The sequence below is a fragment of the Lepisma saccharinum genome, chromosome 22, assembly GCF_977018435.1.
Source record: "Lepisma saccharinum chromosome 22, izLepSacc3.1, whole genome shotgun sequence".
Taxonomy (NCBI): Eukaryota; Metazoa; Arthropoda; class Insecta; order Zygentoma; family Lepismatidae; genus Lepisma; species Lepisma saccharinum.
Genome location: NC_139250.1, coordinates 35,254,972 through 35,282,458, shown reverse-complemented (window position 1 = coordinate 35,282,458; position 27,487 = coordinate 35,254,972). Strand labels below are relative to the sequence as shown.

At 36.9% G+C, this 27,487-nt stretch overlaps 1 protein-coding gene across 1 annotated transcript; it reads right to left on the bottom strand.

Moving 5' to 3' along the window:
• Window positions 1-437: 437 nt before the first annotated feature.
• Window positions 438-27,487, bottom strand: LOC146005034 (uncharacterized). Its single transcript, XM_083144173.1, has 7 exons — window positions 27,107-27,487; window positions 19,861-20,013; window positions 17,540-18,459; window positions 13,754-13,916; window positions 12,364-12,450; window positions 9,373-9,559; window positions 438-2,285 (listed from the first exon to the last, which is right to left on the bottom strand). Exons 1-7 carry the CDS (start codon window positions 27,266-27,268, stop codon window positions 2,083-2,085), a joined length of 1,875 nt encoding a protein of 624 aa, XP_083000299.1. The 5' UTR covers window positions 27,269-27,487; the 3' UTR covers window positions 438-2,082.

Below are 27,487 nucleotides of genomic sequence, written 5' to 3'. Positions count from 1 at the left end.
CCTAATTAGATGTATACTTACTCCATCTACTCAAAATTAACACTCTTTTGATTAACAATTAATACCTAAATGCATTATATTTGGTTGTAACAACTCTTGATGTAACTTAACAATTGACCTGATGTACATTCTCACATGGTAGCTTATACTGATGACACATTTTATGCAAATGATTGTACAAAAATTTAGATAAATAAAAATTACAAAAGCTCTTATAGGTCTAACAAATGCAATTGTAGAATTAATACTTATTTTAATACAATAATTTCATATAATACTGTGATATCTGCACATTAAAATTATAGCAAATAATTTAAGATACAACAAAAGGTGAAAACATTTCTGCATGATATAAATGTTACAATAATGAATTGAAAAATTATATCATAGTGCATGAAATACATTACACAATAGTAAAATAGTAAAAGAATGCAGTTTCTTTTTCTAAAATGAACAGAAATTATTAGAAGATAAATGTTTAGCTGTTAAAATATCTTACACAAGATATTTAATAATATATATATTGAAAAATAAGGATTAAGAAATCCTAGGAATAAAAGTATTTTTTTCTTAATTTAAGTTTTCTCTGTACTGATGCAAAACAATTATGTTAACATAAAACTATTACTAATTGGTTAAAATGGCACAAATTAGTGATTCTACTCATGTTTTAAATTTCCTAATTTTCTTCTGTCTATCATTCAAGGCAGTGCCGATTTTTTTAAAACAATTTTTAAAGAGCAGCAAGGTGTATATATGAACGGATATAAAGATATTATCTTATTAGCTGATCCAATTCAGTTCAACATTTCAATCATACAAACATTTTCTATTAGATACATCATATACAGAGAAGGATGCAATGTTCGTTAAAAAATTGTGAAGGAAAACAGAGATTACAATTGAAAAATAGTTAATACTAAGAACCCAGTCTCTTTTAATATATATTTTTTAAAAAAAAACAATAAAAAAGTTTGTATTGCTGCAGATGTGATTTAAGAATGAAAGCTAAAATCAATCGCACTTAATTTTTTCTTAAATGCATTCTGACCACTACTTTAGAATTTGGAAATTGGTAAGAAATTGTTAAAATGGATACGAAATATATTTTTTTATTCTCTCTGTTATGTTTTCATTTACAGATTAAATTTTTTACTTGAAGAGTGATAGTGGTCCAATTGGTAAGGCATCTGAGTGCCATTTGGGAGAACTGGGTTCGATTCCTGAGGTGAATGGTTTCAGGTCGATATTTCCCAGAAATGTCTCTGCAAGAAGCAACTCTGGGGTTCACCCAACCTCTAAATAAATAAGTACCTTGGGATAACCCTGGGGGGTAAAAGCAGCCAGAGCATGATGCTGATCACATTACTGCACACATGGCTCAGATTGTGAATGTGTGGGGACCATAATATTTTTTATTCTTTTTCTTTAAATTGCATTTGAAAAATATTTCAAATGCGTAAGATCAAAATGTTGATAGAAATTGAATCAAATACGGAACCATTATGCAATAACTTGCAAATATTTAGAAGTTCTCTACAATGAAATTAGACGCAATCTATACAATATGGCCATTATAGAAGTTCACAACTGTAATTTCTTCAAAGACATAAACTCAACAAAAACCACAACAAATGCGAAGGCAACAATTTCTGATTTTTAAAATGCCTTAAATGTAGTAAAAATACACACAATCATTTCAATATAAAATCAGGCTCTAGACAACCGATATAATAACTTAGAAACTGTAGAATGGATTGCAATGGAAGGGAAAGAAAAAAAGATGCCCATGTACAATATTTGATGATAGTGTAAATTAATATGAATGCATGATAAACATCTAATTGTTTGTTCTGGACTGTTCCTTAAGTACTTAACGCAAATGCTAACGCCAAACTAACCTTTGACAGAGTACTTACTTGCATACCCCTTTTCAATTGGCTCTGATGCTTATTGAAAGCTGTCTCCGTGCACTTGTCTCGTATGGCAAATACCAGATGAGAACACTTCCAAGCTGTCAAGTCACAAATACTGATTGCTAATAAAAAAAGTAATTAGAATTAGCTTCAATACTGTATTACATCACGAACTGTCTGCACTGTTTGATTCCTCTTTACAGTTGCTGTTTTCACTCGACGGCCTGGAGGCATTGTCTTCCGCCACGACGAGAGAGATTGTTACGTCTGCTGTCTTCGATGCAAGAGCCTGCAGCTTCTGTGTGGCAGGATGTGGCTGAGGCGATGATGCAGATGACGACTGATGGGATGACGAATAGTGTTCTTTATCTACCAAAAGTGTTCGAAGATTAATATAGTACAGGGATGTACCTATCAAATGCAAGAATGTAATATATAACACATAACAGTTGGGCTGAAAAGTTCGTAGGCTGACTCATAGATGGCGTTACTAGAATTAAATCCATGTGATTTTTACTTAGTACTAACCTTCCAAAGATACGTGTATAAATTTCACAGCTGCCGGATAATTAGTTCGTGAGATATAGCATTGTGAGTGAAGCAGCTTTTGTTATTGTGAAAAAATGGATAAAAAAGAATTTCGTGTGTTAATAAAGCATTGCTTTTTGGCGAAAAAAAATACTGTTGAAGCCAAGGCTTGGCTTGATAAACATTATTCGGACTCTGCACCAGGAAAATCAACCGTTGAGAAGTGGTTTGCTAAATTTAAACGAGGTGAAATGAGCATCGAAGATGATGCACGCAGTGGACGCCCCAAAGAGGCTGTTACCAACGAAAACATCAAAAAAGTCCACAAAATAATTTTAAATGATCGTAAAGTGAAGTTGATCGAGATAGCTGAGACTTTACAAATATCAAAGGAACGTGTTGGACATATTGTGCATGAATATTTGAACATGCGAAAGCTGTGTGCAAAATGGATGCCGCGCGTGTTCACAATCGATCAAAAGCACCGTGTCACAAATCAATGAAAACGATGGCAAAATTATATGAATTAGACTACGAATTGCTTCCCCATCCACCATATTCTCCAGATCTGGCCCCCAATGACTTTTTCCTGTTTGCAGACCTTAAAAGAATGCTCGCTGGAAAGAAATTTAGCACTGGTGAAGAGGTAATCGCCGAAACTGTGGCCTATTTTGAGGCTAAAGAGAAATCATACTATAAAAATGGCATCGAAAAATTGTATGACCGCTATAATCGTTGTATCGCCCTCGAAGGCAACTATATTGAATAATAAAATCGAATTTTGTCAAAAAAAATATTTTTTACTATGTTAGCCTACGAACTTTTCAGCCCAACTGTTACTATGTGCCAATAATTACCTATGGAGCACAGACTTGGACAATGACAAAGAGAGACAAAAGAAAGATGCATGCAGTGGAGAAGACTAGAAGGATAGAATAAGGAATGAGGAGATCGACAAACAGTGGGTGTGTTGAAGCTTCAGAGCCGGATAGATCAGGCACAGATGAGGTGGTTTAGACACATGAGGAGGATGGATGCAGAAAGACTGCCAGTAAGAGCTTACAATGCACAAGGAGTGGGAGTAAGGTCAATGGGGAGACCAAGATGTCGGTGGAAAGAGCAGATAGCGGAGAGTGTTAGGGAAAGAAGACAAGATTGGAACACCATGGAAGTAGATTGATTGATTGGTTTAGTTTATTTTACTTTGCATTTTGTGCCTTTTGGCAAATTTGCAAAGATGGGGATGAGTGTTGAAATTGATGAATGGACATTCACAAACAACCAAGCCCGAGCGGGATTCGAACCTGGGAGCCTTGGCATCGCAGCGCGATGTGCTAACCACTCAGCCAAAGGGTCCGGCACCGTGGAAGTAGAGGAGTGGTGGAAGACCAGGAAAAAATGGAGAGGCTTGACTTCTATGCCGACCCAGCCAGAGCCAGGAAAGGGCAAAGGATGTTGATGATCTACCAAAAGAAAGTGAACGGTGATCTGTATCAATCCGTGTGTCAATGGTATCGAATGGAAACACAAAATGTCTGATTACATATTCTATAGGGTGGGTCAAAAGTCACAATTGGATATTGATATGTAGTGGAAGCCTGATTTTACATTCCCAGACTTTATGTTTTCCAGCATCATACAAGGGTTGTTCAAAAAGGAATACCTCACATTTTTATTAAGAACTATTCATTCTACATATACCATGGTTTTGTCAGTAGGACATCTGACTGCCATGCAGAAGACACATGTTCAATACCTCGCGTGGGTGATCTAAGGTTGGAATTTTCCTGGCCTTGTCCCTGCATAAAGTGGCTCTAGGGCTCACCTAGCCTCAAATCAATGGGTACCTGGGGACAACCCTGAGGGGTAAAGGTGGCTAAAGTGTGGTGTTGATCACATCATCTCCAAAATGACTGAGATCGAGAATGTGTGGGGCCCACATTCCTTAAATGTGCCTTCATGGCACAGTGCTATATGCACAGGGAACTTTACTGAACTTTACTTTACTTTCTTATTCTACATGAGTGAAATTCACATCAGCAAAGGTACATACATGTCTCAGCTGCATGTTATTTTTCTACAAATTCTCCATTCAGTTCTATGGCCTTGCGCTATTATAGACCACGGGCATCATGTATGCCATCCCTGTACCAGGTCCAATCTCACTGCATAGCCATCTCTTGACAGCTTCAACAATGTTTTCATCGTCTTCAAGCCTTACTCGAAGAGATACAAATCTGATGGAGCAAGATCCAAGGGTGGATGATGGAGTACTCGGCAGGATTTTTTTCCCCTCTTAGCAAGCTTTCTCTCAGCATTAAAGAGCTATTTGGATGTCTCTATTCAACATGTATTTTAACCATAGATATTCTGCAACAACGAAGAGGTGGAGAAGAAGATAGGAGAGGAAGAGATGAAGGCCCTGTTGTTCGCTGATGACTTAGTAATATGGGGAAACAGGGAAGAAGAAGTACAGAGACAGCTTGATAGTTGGAATGAGGAAATCAGAGCAGAAATGAAATTCAGTGCAGAAAAGAGCGAGGTCGTAATAACACCAAGAAACAGAGCCAGAAATGAACCAAGAATAAAGAATGACAAGGAACAGTTGAGGGTAGTGGAGAGTTTCAAATATCTAGGAAGCATAATTGAGAGAAGTGGAAGAATAGATGAGGAGGTAAACAGAAGAGAACAAATGGGTGGTGGACTATATCAAAAGCATTCGAAGATTAATATAGAACAGGGAGATACCTATGAAATGCAAGAAGGTAATATATAACACATACTATGTGCCAATAATTACGTACGGAGCAGAGACTTGGACAATGACAGAGAGAGACAAAAGAAAGATGCAGGCACTGGAGATGAAATTCTTAAGGAGTATATTGGGGAAGGCTAGAAGGGATAGAATAAGGATTGAGGAGATCCGACAGACAGTTGGTGTGGTGAAGCTTCAGGACAGGATGAGATGGTTCGGACACATGAAGAGGATGGATGCAGAAAGACTACCAGTAAGAGCTTACAATGCACAAGGAGTGGGAATAAGGCCAAGGGGAGACCAAGATGTCGGTGGAAAGAGCAGATAGCAGTGTTTAAGAGCAGATAGCAGAGTGTTAGGAAAAAAGGTCACGATTGAAACACTGTGGAAAGAGAGGAATGGTGGAAGACCAGAAAAAAATGGAGAGACTTAATTTCTGTCGACCCAGCCAGAGGCAGGAAACAGCAAAGGATGATGATGATGATGATGATGATTAGAGGCACATATTTTTGGTAAATAAAGAAGCAAAATTTCGGCACAAAAACAAAGTTGATTTCAGGTTCAAAAGCGGTAAATAAAATTTCGGTGTTATAGTGGTGAATAATCACATCAAAAGTGCTATATAAAATGACATTTTGATTTTTAAATTGTGAATATAATCCTAAATTTGATTTAAAAACTGCACTTATTACACAAAATAAACTTACCCCTTCTAATAGCACATTTATGTAGTTACCAGAGTATTAAATTTATTCCTGGGTAAAGCTTCTCAAATATTTACAGCAGAATTAATCAATTTTCCGTGAATTGCATAACTCACAGGATACTTCAGACTTCAGAAAGTGTCCCGTCGGTATATAAACGGTAAATTTCGTGTTTAAGAGTCTATTTCGCGTTTTGCAGTTCATTTCGCATTATTTCGTGACAAAACTGGGTAGAAAAATGCACTCTACACCATGTTATTTCATATTTCGTGTTTTTGTCAAAAATGAAATTTGCATGCCTCTAATGATGATGATTCTGCAAAGTACAGCGTGTTTCAAAAAGAATATACGTATTTCGCATGCATATATTTATTAAACTTTAAGACATACGAAGATGAAACTTGACACACATACTTACGAACCTCTCAAGTTAAGTTTACAGATGTTCAATATGTCCTCCAGCAGTGACACGAACAATATTACATCGATACTCAAATTCCTCCCATACTCGGGCAAGCATGTCCTTCGTCACTGATGTTACGGCAGTACGGATCCGGTTCTTCAACTCTTCCAAGTTCTGTGGGAGTGGTGGTACATAAACATTGTCTTTAATTTAACCCCACAGGAAGAAGTCACAGGGTGTCAAATCCGGTGACCGTGGAGCCCAGCTGATACATGCTAAGTCGCCAGCTCCTTGACGACCAATCCAACGGTTCGGTAGAGTTTCATTCAGATAATCACGCACTTGGCGACTCCAGTGAGGGGGTGCCCCGTCTCTTTGAAAAATGAAGTTGTCTTCGTGCAGCCTTGGAAACAACCAGTTTTGTAACATAGAGAGATACTGCTGACCATTAACCGTGTTTCCATCAAAGAAGAATGGGCCGTAAACAGATGATCGGGATATCGTGCAAAACACATTCACTTTGGGCGAATCTCGTACATGTTCAATGAATGCATGTGGGTTCTGTAGGCACCAAATGCGAACATTATGTTTGTTTACCTGACCACTGACATGAAACGCAGCTTCATCACTAAACACGATGCGTTGTGCGAAAGTGTTGTCATTGTCAATAGCATCAAGAATCTCGTTACAAAATGCCACACGTTTGCGTTTGTCATCAGGACGCAGAGCTTGTAACAGCTGTACCTTGTACGGCTTCATAACCAGCCGACGTCTCAAAATACGCCAAATTGTTGTTGTAGGAAGTTGTAACTCCCGACTGGCACGACGAGTTGATTTTGAAGGGCTACGTTGGAAAGCGGTTTGAATTCGTGCAACATTTTCTTCAGGAACACGAGGGCGGCCAGGACTCTTTCCTTTACATACACATCCTGCATCTACAAACTGTCGATACCATCTGCGAATGTTCCACCCATTCGGAGGATCAATTTGGTACCTCAACCTGAAACGTCTTTGCACTGTAATCACGGAATTGCACTTCGCAAACTCGAGAACACAAAATGATTTCTGCTGCGGAGTAGCCATTTCAAACAACTGACGGTTACCAAGCAAAACAGAACATAACTGACATCTAGCGGATATTATATAAACTAGACTATGTATTCGTTTCTCTAATAGTCGAGCCGGGGCGCAGCGATCGATAGTTTGGACAAAATAATACTTTGTAATACGTATATTCTTTTTGAAACACGCTGTACTTAATGAAGCTAAAGAATTTTGAAGTTTTACTTCCTTAAATTTCACATAGGAAAAGGTAGGAACTTGCTATTGGAAATGAACCTTTTCATCTTGTGTACTAATTGTAGTTTTTAAATCAAATCTGAGATTTAATTCACAATTTTAATACTGAAATGCACTACAGTGGACTTTTATTATGACAAAACAAAATAGCACACATTGCTTTTGAAAACAAAATGTGTTCAGTTTTTGTGCTTTTATATTGTGTCAAGGTATCAGCATAGGAAACTTATCAGTTGAAACTTAAATCACCGATACTAGCCAATACATACAACTTACAAATTAGTGAAGATGTGCTGTATCTATAATCCAAGCAATAATGTCTGGCTTTGCTTTTTTTGTAATGAACACAAATCAGGTATTGGTTCTGGTGTTAGGTGCGTATTAAGAGTACATTAACTATCTTATTACACTATACAGCCAAAAGTCACTGGACACCCCTGTGCTTCAAGCGAACTTGCCTAGTATGACATTAACGTACGTGACTAATGCTATATATGTGAAGGCACAAATGCAAGAATACTCTAGGTGCCTTTGGTGTCACAATGAGTAAACAGAGAGAGTCGTGTGCTTTCGAACAGGGCATCACCAGGACCCATACATTTGGGCATTTCATCAGAGATTTTTCAGTTATTAAATACGCCGAAGTCCATTGTTACCACAGTGGAAACATCATGGAAGCACTGACCCCCATCATCGCTCCGGGTCAAGATACTAACCGATTGGTACCGGTGAAATCTGAAGCATGTTGTGTAACAAGCCTTATCAACGACTGCAGAAGATTTCCATTGCAACTCAGAGGACAGTGACAGAACTTGGCTTTCATGCCTGTACTGCTGCTAGGAAGCAACTGATCAAACACACCAATGCATGATGTCATTTGGAGTGGGGCAAACAACAAAGTAATTGGACTATAGAGGAGTGGAAGAAGGTATTGGAGTGATGAGTCACGGTAAATGATCTGTCAGTCGGATGGACATGCGTGAACCTGGCGGATGCCTGGCGAACTGCAGTTGCCAGTGTCAATAATGAAATTAGGCGGCAGCAGGATAATAGTCCGGGGCTGTTGTTCCTGGTTTGGACTGAAAAGGCCCTTTTCTGTATCAACACGATAATGCCCCTGCACACCCAGCAAGGTCCATTGCATCATAGTTTGAAGAAAATCAGATGAAAATGCATAACCGACCTGCTCGAAGTACCAACTTAACCCAATCCAACTTCTTTGGGATGAGCTGGAACATCGGTTGAATGCCAGATCCAGTCCACCAACAAACACACGTCAACTATTCACCATGCTACAGGAAGATGGAAAGAAATTCTGGAAGCAGTTTACCAAAATTTAATTGAGAGTCTACTCCAAAGGATAAACACTGTAATAACAGCAAAGGAAGATTCAACATCCTATTAATAACATGACTGGTGCCTTCGGAACCAACACCAGTGGGTATCCGTTGACTTTTGCCTACATAGTGTATGTTATAAATATATGTATAATGGATAGAACAGATTAATCCGTACTTTACCAGCATAGGTTGCCAGGTAAGTCTTGTGGATAAGATTAGCAATTCGCTTATGTGTATTTATTGTACTACCATGTCTTATATTACCCACACATAAACCATTCATAACCAATTAAAATTTTATATTGGATCAATAAAATAACAGTTCATTTTCAAGTGAGAATTGCAAGAAAGACATGTGATGTTTCAGTTTCACAAGCACATTTTATGGCTAAGAGATGATTTCTACTATTAATTTAGTTAAACATACCTGATTTTTCTTTTGGTTTCCTTGTCCGTGTACAGATAACATCCTTCCGTAAAGTAATAGGCCTTGATCTTCCGTGCAGTTTGTAGTAGAGTCCGCATGCATTACACACTGGCTCGCCTACGTGGTTCCGACGCCACAACGAAGTGGTATTTGTGCCACAATTCGAACAACTGAACTGTCTTTTAACCTACAAGAGAAATTAGTGTGAGAACAAGACACGATAAATGTTATGTTCCAAACAAACAAACATGGGCTTTTCAGTGTTTCGTATCATGCATGCTGGTTATTAATGGACCCCCGGCCAATATTTCAATGCAGTTGTAAAGGTGATTTATCTGCAATGCTAGAGATTTTTTCAGTTTGCTACAAAAAACATATGAGGGTGAGTCAATACTTATCTGCAGTGCAGTTATATTTGTGTTCATTAGCAGTATTGGAGTCCTGGGTTCGATATCCGGTAGAGGAACATAGTGGTTGGGATCCCTCTTTAAACTGTAGGTCCAGTCCAGATTAGCCTCACTGTGCATAAACTGGACTTGAAACAAGAAATCAATAAATAAACAATTAGAAGCATTGTCATTTCTTTGCATGTAGTTTCTGATATTCACTTCTGCACAGGTTTAAAGTTGATCAGTCAGTTGTATCATTACGTTAACAATGATGTTCTGTTTTCTGTTTCATACCAAATGAAGGCAGTGTTCAGTAGTAATTTTCACATAGAGTGAGGGTGTATTAGTAGCCAATATCCATCAAGCATTTATAGCATAGTACAGAAACAATGCATGGCTGCAGTGGAGTCTACAAATGACGAAAAATGTTAATTTTGAACAAGTTTAAAAATTGTCGAAAAAGTGTTTGAGTACTGGTGTGGGCATCCAGCTCTTTCATGCATGTGACACTTGTTGAACTTTTCAACCCATTCATATACGAGAGGGTACAAAAAAAAACGAAATAACGCTGCACTGGGCGGAGCTTCCGTAGTACGAATTTTCCCCGCCAGGCAAGCATCAAGCAATTCATTGTGAGTTCAGTGCACCCAGTGGCTTTACCGGGGAAGGTTGTCTCTGGTCAAGGTGATTTTTTTTCGTAAAAACAGTTTCGCTTGCACCTCATTTTTTGTGATGGCAGATGTAAGAGAACAGCGTGAGGCTGTGAAATTTTGTTTCCTGCTCGGGAAAAATGACACAGAAATGGTTGTGATGTTGACCACAACTTACAAGGACAGCGCTATGGGGAAAAGTCAAGTGTACGAGTGGTTTTCTTGCTTCAAGAAAGGTGACATGTCGATTGATAAAAAAACCCATTCTGGATGTCCATCAACTTCCAGAACGGACGAAAATGTCGATAAAATTCGTGAACGTGTGCTCGAAGACCGAGAACAGACCATTGAAGAGCTGGGGAAGTTATCTGGACTATCTTGGAGCTCGGTTCAGCGAATTTTAACGGAAGATTTGGGAATGAGAAGGGTGCGAAATTTGTGCCTCGGAATCTGAGTGACCAGCAAAGGGGTTCGATTCCCGGTGGAGGCACATAGTGGTTCGGATCCCACTTCAAACATTAGGTCCAGTCCCAATTAGCCTTACTGTGCATAAAGTGGACTTAAAATACCAAATCAATCAATAGTATGGAATTAAGATAAACCAGAGTATTTTCTTCTAATACAAATATACAATAACTCCACATGTGTATATGTACAAGTGACATCTAGTGAACTAGCCTGCAATCAAAAAAACAAATATAGACCAAAATGGCCCCATACTCTATTATACTTGAACTGTTATAAAATTTACTGAATGTCAATCAACAGTTTTCTGTAAATGCTCACAGTGAGTCACCAAAAACCAACATGCAAGTAAAGGTAATTGTTTGCAACAGACACAGAATTACTATATTTGCCAATGTAAATGCACGTGTGTGTATAATGCGCTACCTCGTTTTTGATGGGAAAAGGTGACAAAAAATTATATCTTGTTATACATTATTTAATGTGCAGCGCAATTCAGGTTCAAGAAATGGCTTTCTTAGTTGTAGGTCGTAAACCTGTTGCTATGCTGATCAAGAGTGAATGGCTTCATTCCTATTCAATGAGTCACCTGTTCTATGTGGATCAAGAGGGGAATATCGTCTTGTGTACACGAGTCATCAACCCACGCCAACATTATCTTTCTCCCACCACATCTGTAACCACCTTGTTTATTCTGCAGTAGAAGAAAGTGAGATCAAAATTGTGTTATGGATTTGCAGCACTCAAGAAGTTATTTCCTATTAATTCTTGCCTGATAAACATCCCAACGCTGATACACATCCCATGTGATGGGAGGTGCATGCTTGAATTCTGCTAGAATGAAGCAGTGTTGCGAAACATTCCGTAACAAAGTGAAAAATAATGGGAAATGGCCATTTCACTTTTATAGTGTGTTTTTTTTTAATATTATTACTAAAGAAATCCAACCTGGTAATTTGTATTTGTGACTGTTAATATACAGGGTGAGCCACCTAAAATTACCACCAGAAATATTTCGTAAACAAATGCCATTCTTTCAAATGAGCTGAAAATAAAATGGGGTTTCCATTTAAAAAACACTAAGTTTGTGTTGTATATCTTCGAAAGCAGTTTTTCAATATTTATTGTTGTTTACAAAATATTTCTGGTGGTAATTTTAGGTGACTCACCCTGTATGTGTGTTATATACAGTGAGTGAAAACATGTGTGGTTTTAATGTTAGCTGTGTGAATTATTCTGTGCATAATATGCACCACAGTTTTGGGAGGAAAAAATTTTGGAAAAAGAGTGAGCATTATACATGAGTAAATATGGTATTACATATTTGTGTAAAAAAATAATTCAAATACGTTTGTACTATTAATTTAGCATTTACCATTAAATTTTAAATCTGCAATGGTTAAAAAATAGTAGGCAATCAGCCCTTGTATACTCTCGTCACCAACACTCACACAAATGATGGTATTAAAATACAATAACTCTATTACCGTATGGCATTTTTTCTGAGGTGATGGAACACTAGGTGATCCTGGTTCGTTGCTCCACAAGTATGATGGATTCCAATAGTACTGGTACTAGAAAAAAAATAATAGCAATGGATTACTAGTGACGACTTGGTCCTCGAATCTAATTATAGTGGGCTTTTATTGTAAGAGAACAACGTGGCACATTATCGGGTTTCAGAAAGTTTTCCAATGTTTACAAGAATTACAAGAAAGTTTACAAATATCAGTCATGCTGAAGTAACACCTTTTGCTCAATAAAATGTTATGATGGTTAAGGACAACTTAACACTGTTTTACAATATTTCACAATCTACAGAAATAAATTGCAGGAAGACAATTAACCATAGTAGACAACACTGTAAAACTGGCCTTCCAGTACACATGCCTGTCCCTAGAAAATAAGAACTCCCGGTGGTCTTTTGATTTGCTTTATTTTACTTCGTTTTTTGTGCAACTTTTGGCTAATTTGCGAAGATGGAGATGAATGTGACATGATGAAATTGACGAATGGACACTCACAAACATCCATGCCCAGGCTGGGATTCGAACCCAGGACCCCTACCGTCGTAGCATGTTGTGCTAACCACTCCACCACAGGGGCCGGCAAGAACTCCCATTGCAAATTGCACAGAAAGTTATGGAACCAGATGATCCCTTGCAAAGGTGTCTCACTGCTTGCGAAGATCGAGTACAGGGAAAGCAGAGTTGGTATATTTAAAACACTATGTTTTAGATGTTTAAAACACATGCTTATGTTTTTTCTTAGCAAGCGTTTAAAACATATCTAAAATTGAATAGTATATGGATGAAACAGTTTTGTTCAGTACTTAATGTACATTGTTGTTAATGTCAATCACAATAAAATGTGACATTTCAGAAAACAGTGTAGCTACTACAGGGTTAGAGTTGGGCACGGCAACTGTGAAATAGTTGAACCTTCTTGAACAGCCTATAACTAAAGATTCCTTGCACCACTTTTATTAGAAAATAAGTCTCCTTGACCCACTTTAAACATTTAATATGTTCCAATTTTTTTAATTTTTTTATTCAAAGACCATTCAAACATTTTTAAAACATGAAAATATTCAATTCGTTTCTTTTACAAAAACATAATTTTGTCAACCCTGCTGGGCAGTGATGGAAATTTGAGGTAATTATCCTAAAACCTTCACTTTCAGATTTTCTGTAATAAACATTGTTTAATGAATTTATAATTAACATCATCCATAAATAGACAACTATACCTGGCTAGTTCCTGGCTATCCTCATAGAATGCTTCACCATCAAATGGGAATCATTTTGCAGTGGGTGATTAACGTATAAATCCTAATTAAAATAAAATTACATGTGCAAGTTAATGTCAATAACGTACCAGAGATTTTTCCTCCTGAGGGTGTATTGAAGCTTCTCTGTCTCCCTTCTCAGCCTTCGCTGGTGCTTCCTGGGATTTTATTGAAATCTGAGGCTGTGAAGGTGTTGACGACTCACTGGTGTTCTCATCAATTACTTCAACCACTTCAACATCACTGTGAAACCTGCAAAGCCGTAACAATTAACACCAATGAATTTTTAACTCGTTGGCTTCTTACCTTGTACATTTAATAATAATAATAGTAATAATAAACTAGAAGGAAATGGATATTAGTTGCTAGGGGTGATTCAATCATTATACTGCGATTACCTGGTAATTCAAGTTTCCATATGGTATATTGCTTTCAAAACAGATATTAGATAATTTCACACTTCCATATCCATTATTCCCAGCTCTAGTTAAATTCGGTGTATAATTACTACAAATAATATCATGACATAATACAATTGCACATGTAAATTTCATCAGAAGTTTATATTTATGAATTTTGTCAGTGCATGTGCAAAATCAACTACAAGGTGGTTACTCTAGAACCATAATACAATTCAAGTATAATTCCCAGTTTTCAAGGCAAACTTTACAAAAATTCAAGGGTACAATCAGATATTTTCTCTTCTTCAACCTTACACATTACTGCATCTCACCACCCACACACAAATATATTAACAACATAAAGGGTCTGTGTGATTCCAATGTATCCAAAAATTCTAATTCAATTCAAGTAAACGGTATATATATTTAAAATATTTAAATTAAGGTGCGGAGTTTACATATGACATTTCACATACTCAGACTCGAAATACATCCACAAACACAAGTCACAAATGTTAAGGGATATACGAAAAATTGTTAATTGTAAGAGAATTTCAAACTCATATTTACCGAATCAACTTCAAAATATCTTATCTTGCAATAATCTTCTGTCTGTCAGATAGAACGTTCTGCAAAGGATACCGAGAAAGTAAACGGATTGAGAGAATTCCGTTAAACTGTGAAAAATTTGCCTCAGGGCATTTATAAATGTGTATGTACATTCAATGTGATTTGAATTAATAAAAGTTGTAATTTTTCACAACTATGGAGAGAAATTCTATTCTGTGGTTACTCCTGGAATTCCCGGTGAGTAACCACTCTGAACTACCAACATGAGAGCAGGTTTGTTATACAAAGGGATATGACACCTTCCTTGACTACATAGTGCTACCCTATTTTTTTTCTTTACTGTAAAAGTCTCTATGCAATGTTTAAAATTTGCTTAGATTGAAAACCTTGAAACCACAAATTCTTCATATTTGACAGTCTTCTTCAAATGTTCTATGTATTCAACTGCAAATGCACTGTTATATCATGTGCTGTAAGTAACATTTATACATAAATAATATTGAAAAATAAATCTCATAAATATGGAATATTTCAACTAAAAGAAACAATACATATTAAGGTATGACCTGGCAATATTCATGCTCTCCAAAAATTTCAACTTTCTATTTACCCAAAATGGCTGGTAACATGGAAATTGATTGGATCCCTATCCGCTGTGATTTCAGGCTCCCTTGATGGTGTGGTGGTCAAGATGTCATCTTGTAATCAAGGGATACCAAGTTCGATTTCTTGATGGAAGCACATTGCACAGTTGTTTGGAGTAGTGGAAGTTCACAAGTTGTTTTTATTTTTTAAGATTTTTTTCTTAAGAATATTGAAAGTTTGAGCTTTTAAAATGAATGGAAATGCTTTCTTTTAAATACATGGATTGAAAACTATGCTAGAGCTATCATAGGAGGTACAATGCAGACATTCCATCTAGATACAGGCACAATTAAAAGAAGAAAGGGTAATTTACTCAAGAAATTCCATTCCGTGTGACCCACAGATTAATCTAAAGTGAATAGAAAAATTCTAAAATGTAGCATTACTATATACCTACAATCATGCCAAATTGAAAAGTGTCACATAGTTTATACATCAGAGGCGTGGCGTGCATGTAGCCGGTGTTACCGCAGGTAACAGCAAAATGTAAAGAATTAAAAAGTTGTTTCAATAAAATGACAACATTGTTAAATACGTTAATGAACACCGTTGCCATCGAGTAGATATTGCCTAGGACATTTTTTCTGCAGCCGACAGAAGCGAAGAGGGAGGCCGTTCCGCTACCCTGAAGAGGCAACAAGGGAGAAGAGGGTGCCAATGCACGGAAAGAGCATGGAAGGACTTTATGGGGTTATTCATACACCTGTTAAGGGGCCCTGTTGCCGTTCAGACCCACCAGAGCAGCCAGTGTTGTCACATCGGATTGGCAGAAAAGAGCTAAATCCCGCCTAAAATAGGAATACAATTACTGTGAAGCAACTAGAGGTAGACTGCAGAGCCAAGGCTGGATTGAACTACAACTGAGACCAGTTAGGTAATAGACGAAAATATAGTTCCTTGGTGTGATTTGGACAAACCTTGCTCCAAAATACTAAGTTGGCAACAGTAGTGCGTACAGCTGGGTTTCCCTTCCACGAAGGAGCGGAGTTCTGTCGTCTGCTCAGTGCTCACCACAAAAACGTCAGACTGACTCGAGAAAAGTGTGGTTCTTCTTCTTCCCCTTCACAGCTCATTGCAAAGAAACAGAGCCAGATGAAGAATTGACAAGAGTCTACCACTATTCATTGGATTTTCGTGTTAACTGTCTCATGAGTGGTAGTTCTTTCTAGGAGTGTTTGTGGCTAAATCACTGTGCTGATTGCAAAACAAGAACGAAATGAAGAAATATCTAGCTCGAAGAAATGTTTTATTTACCGAAGGGGAAGGGGGTTGTAATAACGTCTAGCATGCATAAATTTCGTACTGATAGCCGGTAACACTTTTTAAAAAGTCACACCACGCCACTGTTATACATGAAAAAATGTATATGTATTATGCAACAGCAAAAATGTAGTGTCGCCATATATTCATAGGAATCTATTGAATTTACATGCCACAAAAGACATTTTTTAATTTTTTTTTAAAAAATACATAAATAATATTAAAAAAACTAAATTGCTCTTAAAAATGTACTTTTTACAAATTTTGTCTGCACTGTTGGTCCCTTATTTAGCACAAAGTGAGGAAAACGGATTGTGACTGTATGACATAATATATATTCATGGTACCTACATTAATAAATATTTACCTAGATTACTGCTAAACTAAGGCACATATCGGTATGTATCACGATTTTTTGTATTGCATAATCCAATGACAATTTTTCTGTGATGAACTATTGAACTATCAGGTGCATGTAAAAAAAACCTACTTTACCCTACACTAGCCTACCGTAAATCTAACATAACTCCTGATCCCATTGGCATCTCATTTTCATATTTTGTACAGTTATTGTGTAATAGTGTATGATTGGCATATATAATTTTTTGAAAAGAAATTAAAAGATCCATTTTTGAGAAAATGTCTACCAAAGTTTTCTTTACACCACCTTCAATTGTTTTTTACTCTGCCATAGGCATGCAATATCTCATGTGTGAAAGAGCCCTTCAAGACCTTTCCAACGCCACCCTAATCACTCTCGTAGGTGCCCTGATTGTCGAAATATTGCAATTTAAAGTTAACAAAATGGAAAAAATGGTCAAAACCAGATAGTTTGCAACACTGTAATTTCGGAAATACAAAAGATATGGATCTACAACTTACCTTAGGTGGTGCTTCCAGTATGCCAAATTTCAAATGAATCAAAAAATGTAAGGTTGATGATTTAATATGGAATGACCCTTCTTGAGGTCACTGATCAGTTTCACATTACAAACTTACCTCGCTTTCTTGTGATTTTCACTCTGCAACTCGGAAGTCAACTCGGCCTGCCTCTTCCGTTCATGAAGCACTAGAGTTCTTAGCAAAAGTGACGCACTGTTTCTATGGCTCTCATCAGTCACCTCACTGTCCGAGTCTGACACTGCACTTCCTTTCTGTTCACTACCCACTTCCGCATCCCCGTTGTCATTAGACATTCTCCTGTGTGTCTTTAAGTTAATTGGCTTTTCCTCGGAATCAACCGAGTTATCCCCCACCGTATCCTCATTCGCGTTCTGAATTTCACTGGCATTATTCGCATTGTCGTCAAACTCCGTTTTACTATTCTCTTCTGTACTATTTACAACTGTAGCCGGAGATGCTGATAAAGCGTGATTAGTAACACTCTCATTGTCATTGTCATCGGAAATGTGGTTGTCATTAGTTTCCACCCTATCCAACTCTCCGTCCTCGTCATCAGCACTCTCTGCTATAATTAAAGGTGATTCCTCGACACTAGGAGAAACACTTCTCTCGTCACTTTTGTCCTGTTGCACAAAATAGCTTCTCTTCTTATCGGACACTAACAAACTCGACTTGTACGACACATCCGGGATTTTCAACTTGCGTTTCCGGAACCTGTCGGACAATCTCCTCACGTCCGTTCCACCCAAATCTGGAACGATCATCTCCGGTTCGGCACTGGGAGGAACTTCGTCCTCTTGATCCGAAGTCTGCAAAGGTTCATCCTTTATGCTAATCTGATCACTTTGATCAGCTGCATCAAAATGGTTCTCCAAGTCTTTTGTTTCTACTGCAGCATCATCGTCCGGGGGTTCCTGCTTTATTGGCACAGGCTCGACACTTTCACGTTCATCACGGATGAATTTTTTCCTTAAATCAGTTCCTCCACAAAGAGCTTGACTCAGGATGGAAGTAGTCTGAAATATCAAAAGCATCAATTTTACATTTGTTATGAATAGGGGCATATATTTTTCATTTTCGATGAAAACAAAACACTGTAATGTTGATTTTTTCGTTTTTGAAAAGTGTGAGGTGCATTTTTCCGACATGCTTGTCATGAAATGATGCAAAATGATCTACAAAATAAACTTTTAAACATGAAAGTTAGAGTTAATTTACAGACACGACACTTTCTGAAGTTTGAATTATCCTGTTAGTTATGCAAATCATGTACAATTAATTAATTCTGCTGAGAAGCACAAAATGGACTCCTTTACACAGAAACAAACTTAATACTCCAAAAAACTAGTTAAAATGTGCTATTAGAAGAGAAATGTTTATTTTCTGTAATAAGCACAGTTTCTAAAATCAAATTTATGGTCTTAGTGACCATTTTAACACCGAAATGCAATCTTATATACCACTTTTGATCTCGAAATGATCTTTTCTTCACCATAAATATGTGATTATTTTCATTTATTGAGTTCGTATTTTAAGTCCACTTTATGCATAGTAAGGCTAATAGACACTGGACCTACAGTTTAAAGTGGGATCCGAACCACTATGTGCCTCCTCCGGGTATCAAACCCGCGAATGTTGAGGGGAATAAACAACGCGGTTGATAATCTATAGTTCCCACGTGGATGGTGGCAGAGACCACTGAAATTAATAGAACATTTACAAGTACGTTTCGTGGATATATCTTTAGTAGGGATGGGACTGATTAATCGGTACTCTATCGGTATCTGCCGATATAGGCATACTGTATAATTGGTAATTTTACCGATCCGATATATCGATAAATATCTGATAATTTAGTGCAAAATAATGCCATTTTGTTGTAATTTTTATGGATAATCTCCATACCCTACTTTCTAAAAAGTAAATGTCTAAATATTCAACTTCTTTTCCACTGCAGTCACCACGAAACACACATTTATTAAGCAGGTCAATGAACCTTTCAGGTTCTTCAAGGACCATTTCTAATTTTATATCGGATAGGTTGAAAATCGGTTATTGGTATCGGTAAATTTTATATCGGTACTTTATCGGTATTGGCCAAAATTTCATATCGGCACATCCCTAATCTTTAGTACCTCGCTTACGTCTTATATTGAATTTTGTATCGAGAGAAATTTAAGTGTCTTTACAGTTTACATATCACATTTCCTTTCGTATGAGCTTCACCCCATCAGTAAATATATTTTGTTTTCTTTCTTAGAGCGTAATAAACATCATTCAATGGTTATGAGATTAATGCACTTACACCAAAAGTGATTATGATATTTACAAATCGTTATGTACATTATTCTATAAATTATTTCTTTAAAGTGATTTATTTAAACCAAACTACCTTGTTCGCAATATAATAAACATACATGTAAGTGCCCTGTGGGTGGCGTAGGATGCCTCACATAACTCCTTAGAACTTCCTCAGACTTTGCACAGTTCTCCTTGAATTTATAAAAAGAGTCGATCTTGAAAAAACAGTGGTAGCAGAGTAACTTGGGAAGAGGATCCCCCTCGGAAACCTGTAAAGAAATACACATTGGTATTAAAAGTTTCATTAGTCCACACTGCAGGAGTAAAAACTAATAAAATATAAAGAAAGATGGTGTTTGTAAAGTGTGCGAGATATTGAAACATAAATAGCTCAACGGCCGAAGTTCAAATTTCATTTAAATAGCTCGGGAGAATATTTCGACGTATCACCGTTGAGTCTGTGAGACGGTCTTTAGCTAGCCATCGAACGCTTACCACAGCAAGGGCTACTAGACTATCCTTCCGCTGCATAAAGAATGCTAACTAGTGTCTTTTTTTTGTGTTCCTGCTGGCTTCATTATATATTTAAGCCAGTGCTTCGTATATAAACTTCAAATTACCACGGGTATCTTCAGGGAGCAGTTTTTTTTTTCTGACCCACCGAAAGACTTCTAAACTTTTTTTAACCAACTTTCGGATATTATTAACATTCTTTCTTAACGTTATGTATATTGAATAAACAGACAATTGTTTGGGGGCGGAGCGCCCCATGTATATATATACACACATCATATCGCAATTTGGATGTTTGTACTTGTGAACCCTTCAGGTTGATCCTGCTGTATATATTGCATGCCAATATTTTTTCTTGAGTGCTGCTTCTCAAGTTTTTTTTTTAATAACTTATTTAAACAGTTGAAAGTATATAAACATACTCCGCGTTTCCTGACCTATATGCAATGGAACTGACCTTGCCCAGGAAGCAAAGATACATATTTTCTCTCTTACGTGTGCTACAGTGTTTGCATGTGCTCTGTGTGTATAGTGATAAACACTGCTACAGTGACAACATGAGAAATGGCGAATCAGCATCAGCTGACCCCACGTAGTATGCGTGCTATCAATGTTGTTTACAATCCAGCATGTATAGATATTTAAGTGCATGACTTTTGGTTGTGTAAAATTTATTTTTCCTTTGGGTTGGTGTAAATAAATTGTCTTCTAGAATTGACTGGTATGGTCGGGCTCGTGTTACAAAAAATTAACTTCCCTGCGTGAAGCTAATTTTTTGCCCCAGGCAGGTGTGTCGTATCATGCTGAAGGCATGACTTGAATCCGGGACCCCGGGCACCATAGTCCGATAGTCTAATTATTTCATAAAAAGGGCCCGAGTATGAAAGAAGCTGGAAAGAGCTTTTTTCAAGCAAATGCCACCTCCGATCTTCAGCGGATGTAAAAATCCGCTTATACGAATTCTTCCAGAATCGCAGGAAAGATACTGCAAACAAAGCTTTACGCTGAAAGCACTGTTATTGAGAGTTATTGTTAATGCTTAGTCATCATGTGCAGACTCTGTACCAGTGCTCATAATTTTTGTAAGCCATCAGTAAAGTTTTTAGCTATCATGTTAAAAGTTGTATACTATTGTACATTTTCCTTAAGATGGCCATAACTAGTGCCTCCACCCTACATAAAAAAATGTCCGTAAATTGTCCTCACCCACCATTTTGGAACAGTTTCCAATCCGCTCATCAGTGGATCCCAGGAATTAAAAAATTAAAAGAAAAGGTTCAAAGAAATATGATGAAATGATAACATGTTTTGTCCCGTTTCTCTTAAGAATGTTTCCCTTTTCTGTGCACTAAATGCATGGCACTGGAATAAGTTCGTGCTGTTGCCATGTTGGAGCACGACCCCATGTGTTTTGAGGTTTAAGAGAGTGAAAGATCTCGTTGTAGAGTTGCTCTTTGTAATCCATGTGATACAAACTGACAGCATTTGATGAAAGTTCAGGTTTGACACAAAAGTGGCCCAGAGATATGTCTGGCTGACGCTCGAACTTTGCTTTTCCCACATGTGACAACAATGCAATTCTGCCCAGCTGCCTATTTTCATGGCCGTGAGTATAGTTGTTATGTTTGTTCAAATATTTTTATTTCAATATAAATAGGGCATGCAAGAAATAAATAGATTGAAGTAATACAAAGGCATGTAACAGATACAATTATAGAATTTTCAAATATAAGCTATACAATGTGAGGAATATGTAAGATTTTCAACTGCCTAATAACTAAATATTTCTAGCAGAAGAAGACAAGGTGATGTGGTGTTAGGTGACTTGGCAGTTGTGCAGAAAATTGAGATGATCACAAGAGAATAGGATAAGAAAAAGAGGACAAAAGATGGGAGAAAGAAAGCTACGAAAGCTTCATTAAAAAAAGGTGAAACATTGCTACAAAACTATTCCTGTTTATTTGTCTTGAAATAAAAACATTTTATCGACTTCTTCATGTTTTAATTTCTGAAGGAATAGGAAATGGTTCCAAAATGTTGGATAAGAAGAACTTCATAGAGTCGAATTACTTTTGGAACATCTCCAGCAGACTGCGCGAGTCTATCTAGTGAGCCTAGTGGGCATGTAAAGGGGCTTAGAGATAGGTTCTGGGTTGAGATGATGTCAGCGGCTTGCTTGGTTAATTGGCTGCTTTGAAAGTTGTGACTGTTCCGAAGCTTCAAATGCATAACTGCCAAAGATGTTATGGAAATAATATCCCTCTACCAACCATTTGTAGGTAGGCTACATTATTATTATTATTTTATGTTTTCTTGAATGTATTTTTTTCTATTTGCAGCATATGCAATGAATACGTGAATTTACAAGAAATAGTGTTAAGGATTGGAAAAGCATTCAGGGAGGCCCCTCTAGGACCCTGATAATATTCAAGTATACTTCCTGGTTTTGAAGGTGAATTTTCCAAAAATCCCAGGGTACAAGCAGATGTTTTCTCCATGGAACCTTACGTATTACTGCCTCGCACCACTCACACAAATATATTTAAAATATCTATGTGATTCCTATTCTATCCAAAAATTCTAATTCAATTAAATGGAATATATATATGCCTATATTTAAAATATTTAATTTAAAGTGTGGAGTTTAAATTTGACATTTCGCATATTCAGAACACAAGTCACAAATGTTGCGATATATAACAGTTGGGCTGAAAAGTTCATAGGCTGGCTGACTCATAGATGGCGTTACTAGAATTAAATCCATGTGATTTTTACTTAGTACTAACCTTCAAAAGATACGTGTATAAATTTCACAGCTGCCGGATAATTAGTTCGTGAGATATAGCATTGTGAGTGAAGCAGCTTTTGTTATTGTGAAAAAAAGGATAAAAAAGAATTTTGTGTGTTAATAAAGCATTGCTTTTTGGCGAAAAAAAATACTGTTGAAGCCAAGGCTTGGCTTGATAAACATTATTCGGGCTCTGCACCAGGAAAATCAACCATTGAGAAGTGGTTTGCTAAATTTAAACGAGGCGAAATGAGCATCGAAGACGATGCACGCAGTGGACGCCCCAAAGAGGCTGTTACCGACGAAAACATCAAAAAAGTCCACAAAATAATTTTAAATGATCGTAAAGTGAAGTTGATCGAGATAGCTGAAACTTTAAAAATATCAAAGGAACGTGTTGGACATATTGTGCATGAATATTTGAACATGCGAAAGTTGTGTGCAAAATGGGTGCCGCGCGTGCTCACAATCGATCAAAAGCAACAACGTTTTGATGATTCGGAGCAATGTTTAGCGATATTCAACCGTAATAAACACGAATTTTTCCGTCGATATATTACAATGGATGAAACATGGCTCCATAACTACACTCCAGAGTCCAATCGACAGTCAGCCGAGTGGACTGCACGTGATGAACCGAATCCAAAGCGTGGAAAGACGCAACAGTTGGCTGGCAAGGTTATGGCATCAGTATTCTGGGATGCGCATGGTATTATATTCATCGATTACCTCAAAAAGGGCCAGACCATCAACAGCGATTATTACATAGCGTTGTTGGAGCGTTTAAAGGATGAAATCACGAAAAAACGGCCCCATTTGAAGAAGAAAAAAGTGCTGTTTCATCAAGACAATGCACCGTGTCACAAATCAATGAAAACGATGGCAAAATTATATGAATTAGACTACGAATTGCTTCCCCATCCACCATATTCTCCAGATCTGGCCCCCAGTGACTTTTTCCTGTTTGCAGACCTTAAAAGAATGCTCGCTGGAAAGAAATTTAGCACTGATGAAGAGGTAATCGCCGAAACTGAGGCCTATTTTGAGGCTAAAGAGAAATCGTACGATAAAAATGGCATCGAAAAATTGTATGACCGCTATAATCGTTGTATCGCCCTCAAAGGCAACTATATTGAATAATAAAATCGAATTTTGTCAAAAAAATATTTTTTACTATGTTAGCCTACGAACTTTTCAGCCCAACTGTTACTAATCTTGAAAAAACTGTTAATTGTATAAAAATGAAAAACTAACATTTACCTAATCAACTTCAAGATATCTTATGTTGCAATAATCTTCCATCTGTCAGGTATATTGTTCTGCAAAGGACACTAACAAAGTAAATGGACTGAATTCTGTTTTATTTTCCACACAGCTTTCCCTTCCTTCCTCGATGAAAATAAAAGCTAAACTGAGAAAAACTTACCTCAAAGCATTTATAAATATGTATAAATTCATTGGGATTTGGATTATTAAAAGTAGCAATTTTTCATTTCTATGGAGATTCATAATTCCCAGAGCCAATAGTACATGCATGATTTCCAGAATTCAAAGAATTACCAGTGAGTAACCACCCTGGCATTAGAAAGTTTGCAGAATGTGATTGTATCATGTTACAATTTACAGGAAGGTATAAATATGTGGCCCTTTCGGGCCCAAGTTCCTTTTGTTTTATTGCGATTTCATCATGCTACGAATGCAATTTTTACATGGTTCGATTTCGATGTACGTCTGTTAACACATACTGCGGAGTTTTAGTGATTACTTAAGGTTTTGTTCAATATATGCTTTCGTGGTTAGGTTAGGCAGGTTAGGTTTGGTTTTCTTAGCATTAACATCAAGTCACTAAATGCATTCTACTAAGGTTCCGATTTACTTCTACATTCATTCCTACGCTTCTACGATATTTACTGCTCATTACTTTAAGGAAGGTTCAAATTTCGTGTGACAATGATTTCCAAAATTCTACAAATAATTAGTCTTTGTGCTAGGTTGCCAAAGTTATCACAGTTGCAAATTTTAGGTGTTTGAAGTGCGTTATCAATTTAAAAAGAAGTATTATTGTACACACAAGGAGTAGCAGCAGAAATACTATGGCATTCTCACCCATTTTCTGGCTAATGGACAGCCATGCATCACATCATCATTTATCATTGTTGGGATTAATAGAGAAATGCAAAAACAAGTTTGAGTTGCATTTATGTAACTGTAATATGCTCCATAGATACTAATCAGTATAATGTCACCTGGTTTATTGTTTGTTACTGAACACAAAGTAAAGCCTGAATATTCAATTTTTGTTCAATTTCAACATTTTGTATCGTATTCGAGGGTTCCACTTGCAGGTCATATACAATTGCTCTGTAGGTTAGCAATTTCAAAAGGGGGAGAAGGGTCTACTGAGCTGGAGCATAATGGTATATAAGAACGATTTTTTTTTCCTATATCAGCTCTTGAAGTGGAAATTCTGGGGTAAATGTCTGTTATATCGGAGACACATTAAAATCGGATATTTTGTGTTTCGGATGGTTTGTACTTACCAATTATGTATTGCGGAACATAGGTGAAGGTGCCATTATGCTTTTTACATGAAAACAACATCGATTTTTCACATTACGAGTAATTCTTTTGGTTCCTTTGTTCCGTTGCGGAACATACAATATACCGTGCACAGCTGTGGATCATCGCCCGTCATGCTTGTGTTTTGTCGATTTGGAGTGGGTATGCAGTGTTTCAACCTTCTTAACCAAAAAATACCTACTTTTGTGTTCATTATGTCATTACAAACCATTGACGAATTGCCCCAAAAATCATTCATGATAGCCCCACGAACCATTGATGGGTAGCCCCAAAAACAATTCACGATAGCCCCACAGACCATTTCCGGCAAGGTTAGGTTAGGTTAGGTTAGGTAAGCATAATTAAAAAAAAATCTCGTAAAAAAAAAGGCACGTTTGGAAACACTGGCGAGACCGCGTTACTTTCGACACTTGCGCCATCTGCAGATACATAATGGAAACAACGGCATAATGTTGTTGCTTTGCACAAAATGCAAGTTTATTATATCAAAAGTGCTTATTTCTTGTTGTGCAGCATTCTACGGTGAGAAAATACCTCCACGAACTTTCAAAATGCTACAGAAACTCATTTCCGTAAGTAGTTTCTTCTGTAAAAATGAAGAAATGTGTCTCCAATATAACAAACATTTACCGAAGGTAGGAAACACTGCATACCGACAATAATAGCCAATGTGTGCCCGCCATATTGTGTATTAGGGAAGCGAAAAAAGAAATAACAAAAACTACTCTCTCATGCGAAAAATTGTGTTTGTTTTCGTGTAAAAAGCATAATGGCACCTTGAACTATGTTCCGCAATACACAATTCGTAAGTACGAACCATGAGAAACACAAAATATCCGATTTTAATGTGTCTCCGATATAACGAACTGTTAACGAAATTCTTAGCTAGGGGATACTCCTATGGTCTAACACATTGACAATGAGACAGCTGGGGAGGAGGTGATGCTTTGCAAAAATTTGCTAACTGGGGGACACTATACCTCCCTCACTTTCAGCAGTATGCTACATATTACTCTGTTACAGAATGTGTGGTACATTGTTTTCTATGGTCAAGTTAATAATGCAGGTACATTCTGAACAACAAAATACCATAAAACGTGTTAAGAATACTAGTTCCCTACAAAAATAAAAAGTACCAAAAATATCCAGGGTGGACAGATTTATTATGAACACACAGGAGGTTACATTTACAAACTATTTATTTTTAACTTTCAATTTTCATGCTTTTGCTTTCGTTCTGTAAATTTTACCTTTCTCTAGGAAGGTACATATTCTCGTTTTACTTTAGTAAGCTCTAAAAATTATTACGCCGAATTAAATCATTACAAAAATATGGAAGTATCATACGTAAAATCGAAAATATTCTACGTGTCAATCACTTTAAAACACAAATCATTGCCAACATTTAACAATATATATTGTTCACTGTAAATTAATTGTTTGCTTTAAGTTGGGATTTGACAGCGATAACAATCACTTACCAGTAATGATACGCATGTTCTGATTTTAAAAGACAGGTTATGCCTTCTTCCTTCCTCTTCGAATATAGCTAATTTTGCACCTTCAGGTGATAAGCAAAGTCGACACCACTCGTAATAATTTTCAGGCATCGTATGCATGGCTGTATTTTTCACTTGAGCCATGTGTCCTTTCCAAAACAAAAATCATAATACCATCAAATAAATCACTGCTCCACACAACAACTTGATTTTAAAGAATAATATGCTATAAAATTGACATTTGGATGGAAGCAACATATGTAGTTGCCTTTAAATTGCATAAATACTCGTGTTTATGCACATTAAGGAAAAAACAGTCAAATTATGACACATAACATAAAAATATTTACATTCCCATCACAA

Bases quoted from the DNA above. Each gene is read 5' to 3' on its own strand.
- LOC146005034 (XM_083144173.1), bottom strand. From the start codon at position 27,268: ATGGCTCAAGTGAAAAATACAGCCATGCATACGATGCCTGAAAATTAT. The intron at 13,917-17,539 runs GTAAGTTTGTAA...ACGGCTTTGCAG, and splicing joins GAAAATCACAAGAAAGCGAG to GTTTCACAGTGATGTTGAAG. The intron at 2,286-9,372 runs GTATGTTTAACT...CACTTTTGGTAG, and splicing joins GAAACCAAAAGAAAAATCAG to ATAAAGAACACTATTCGTCA.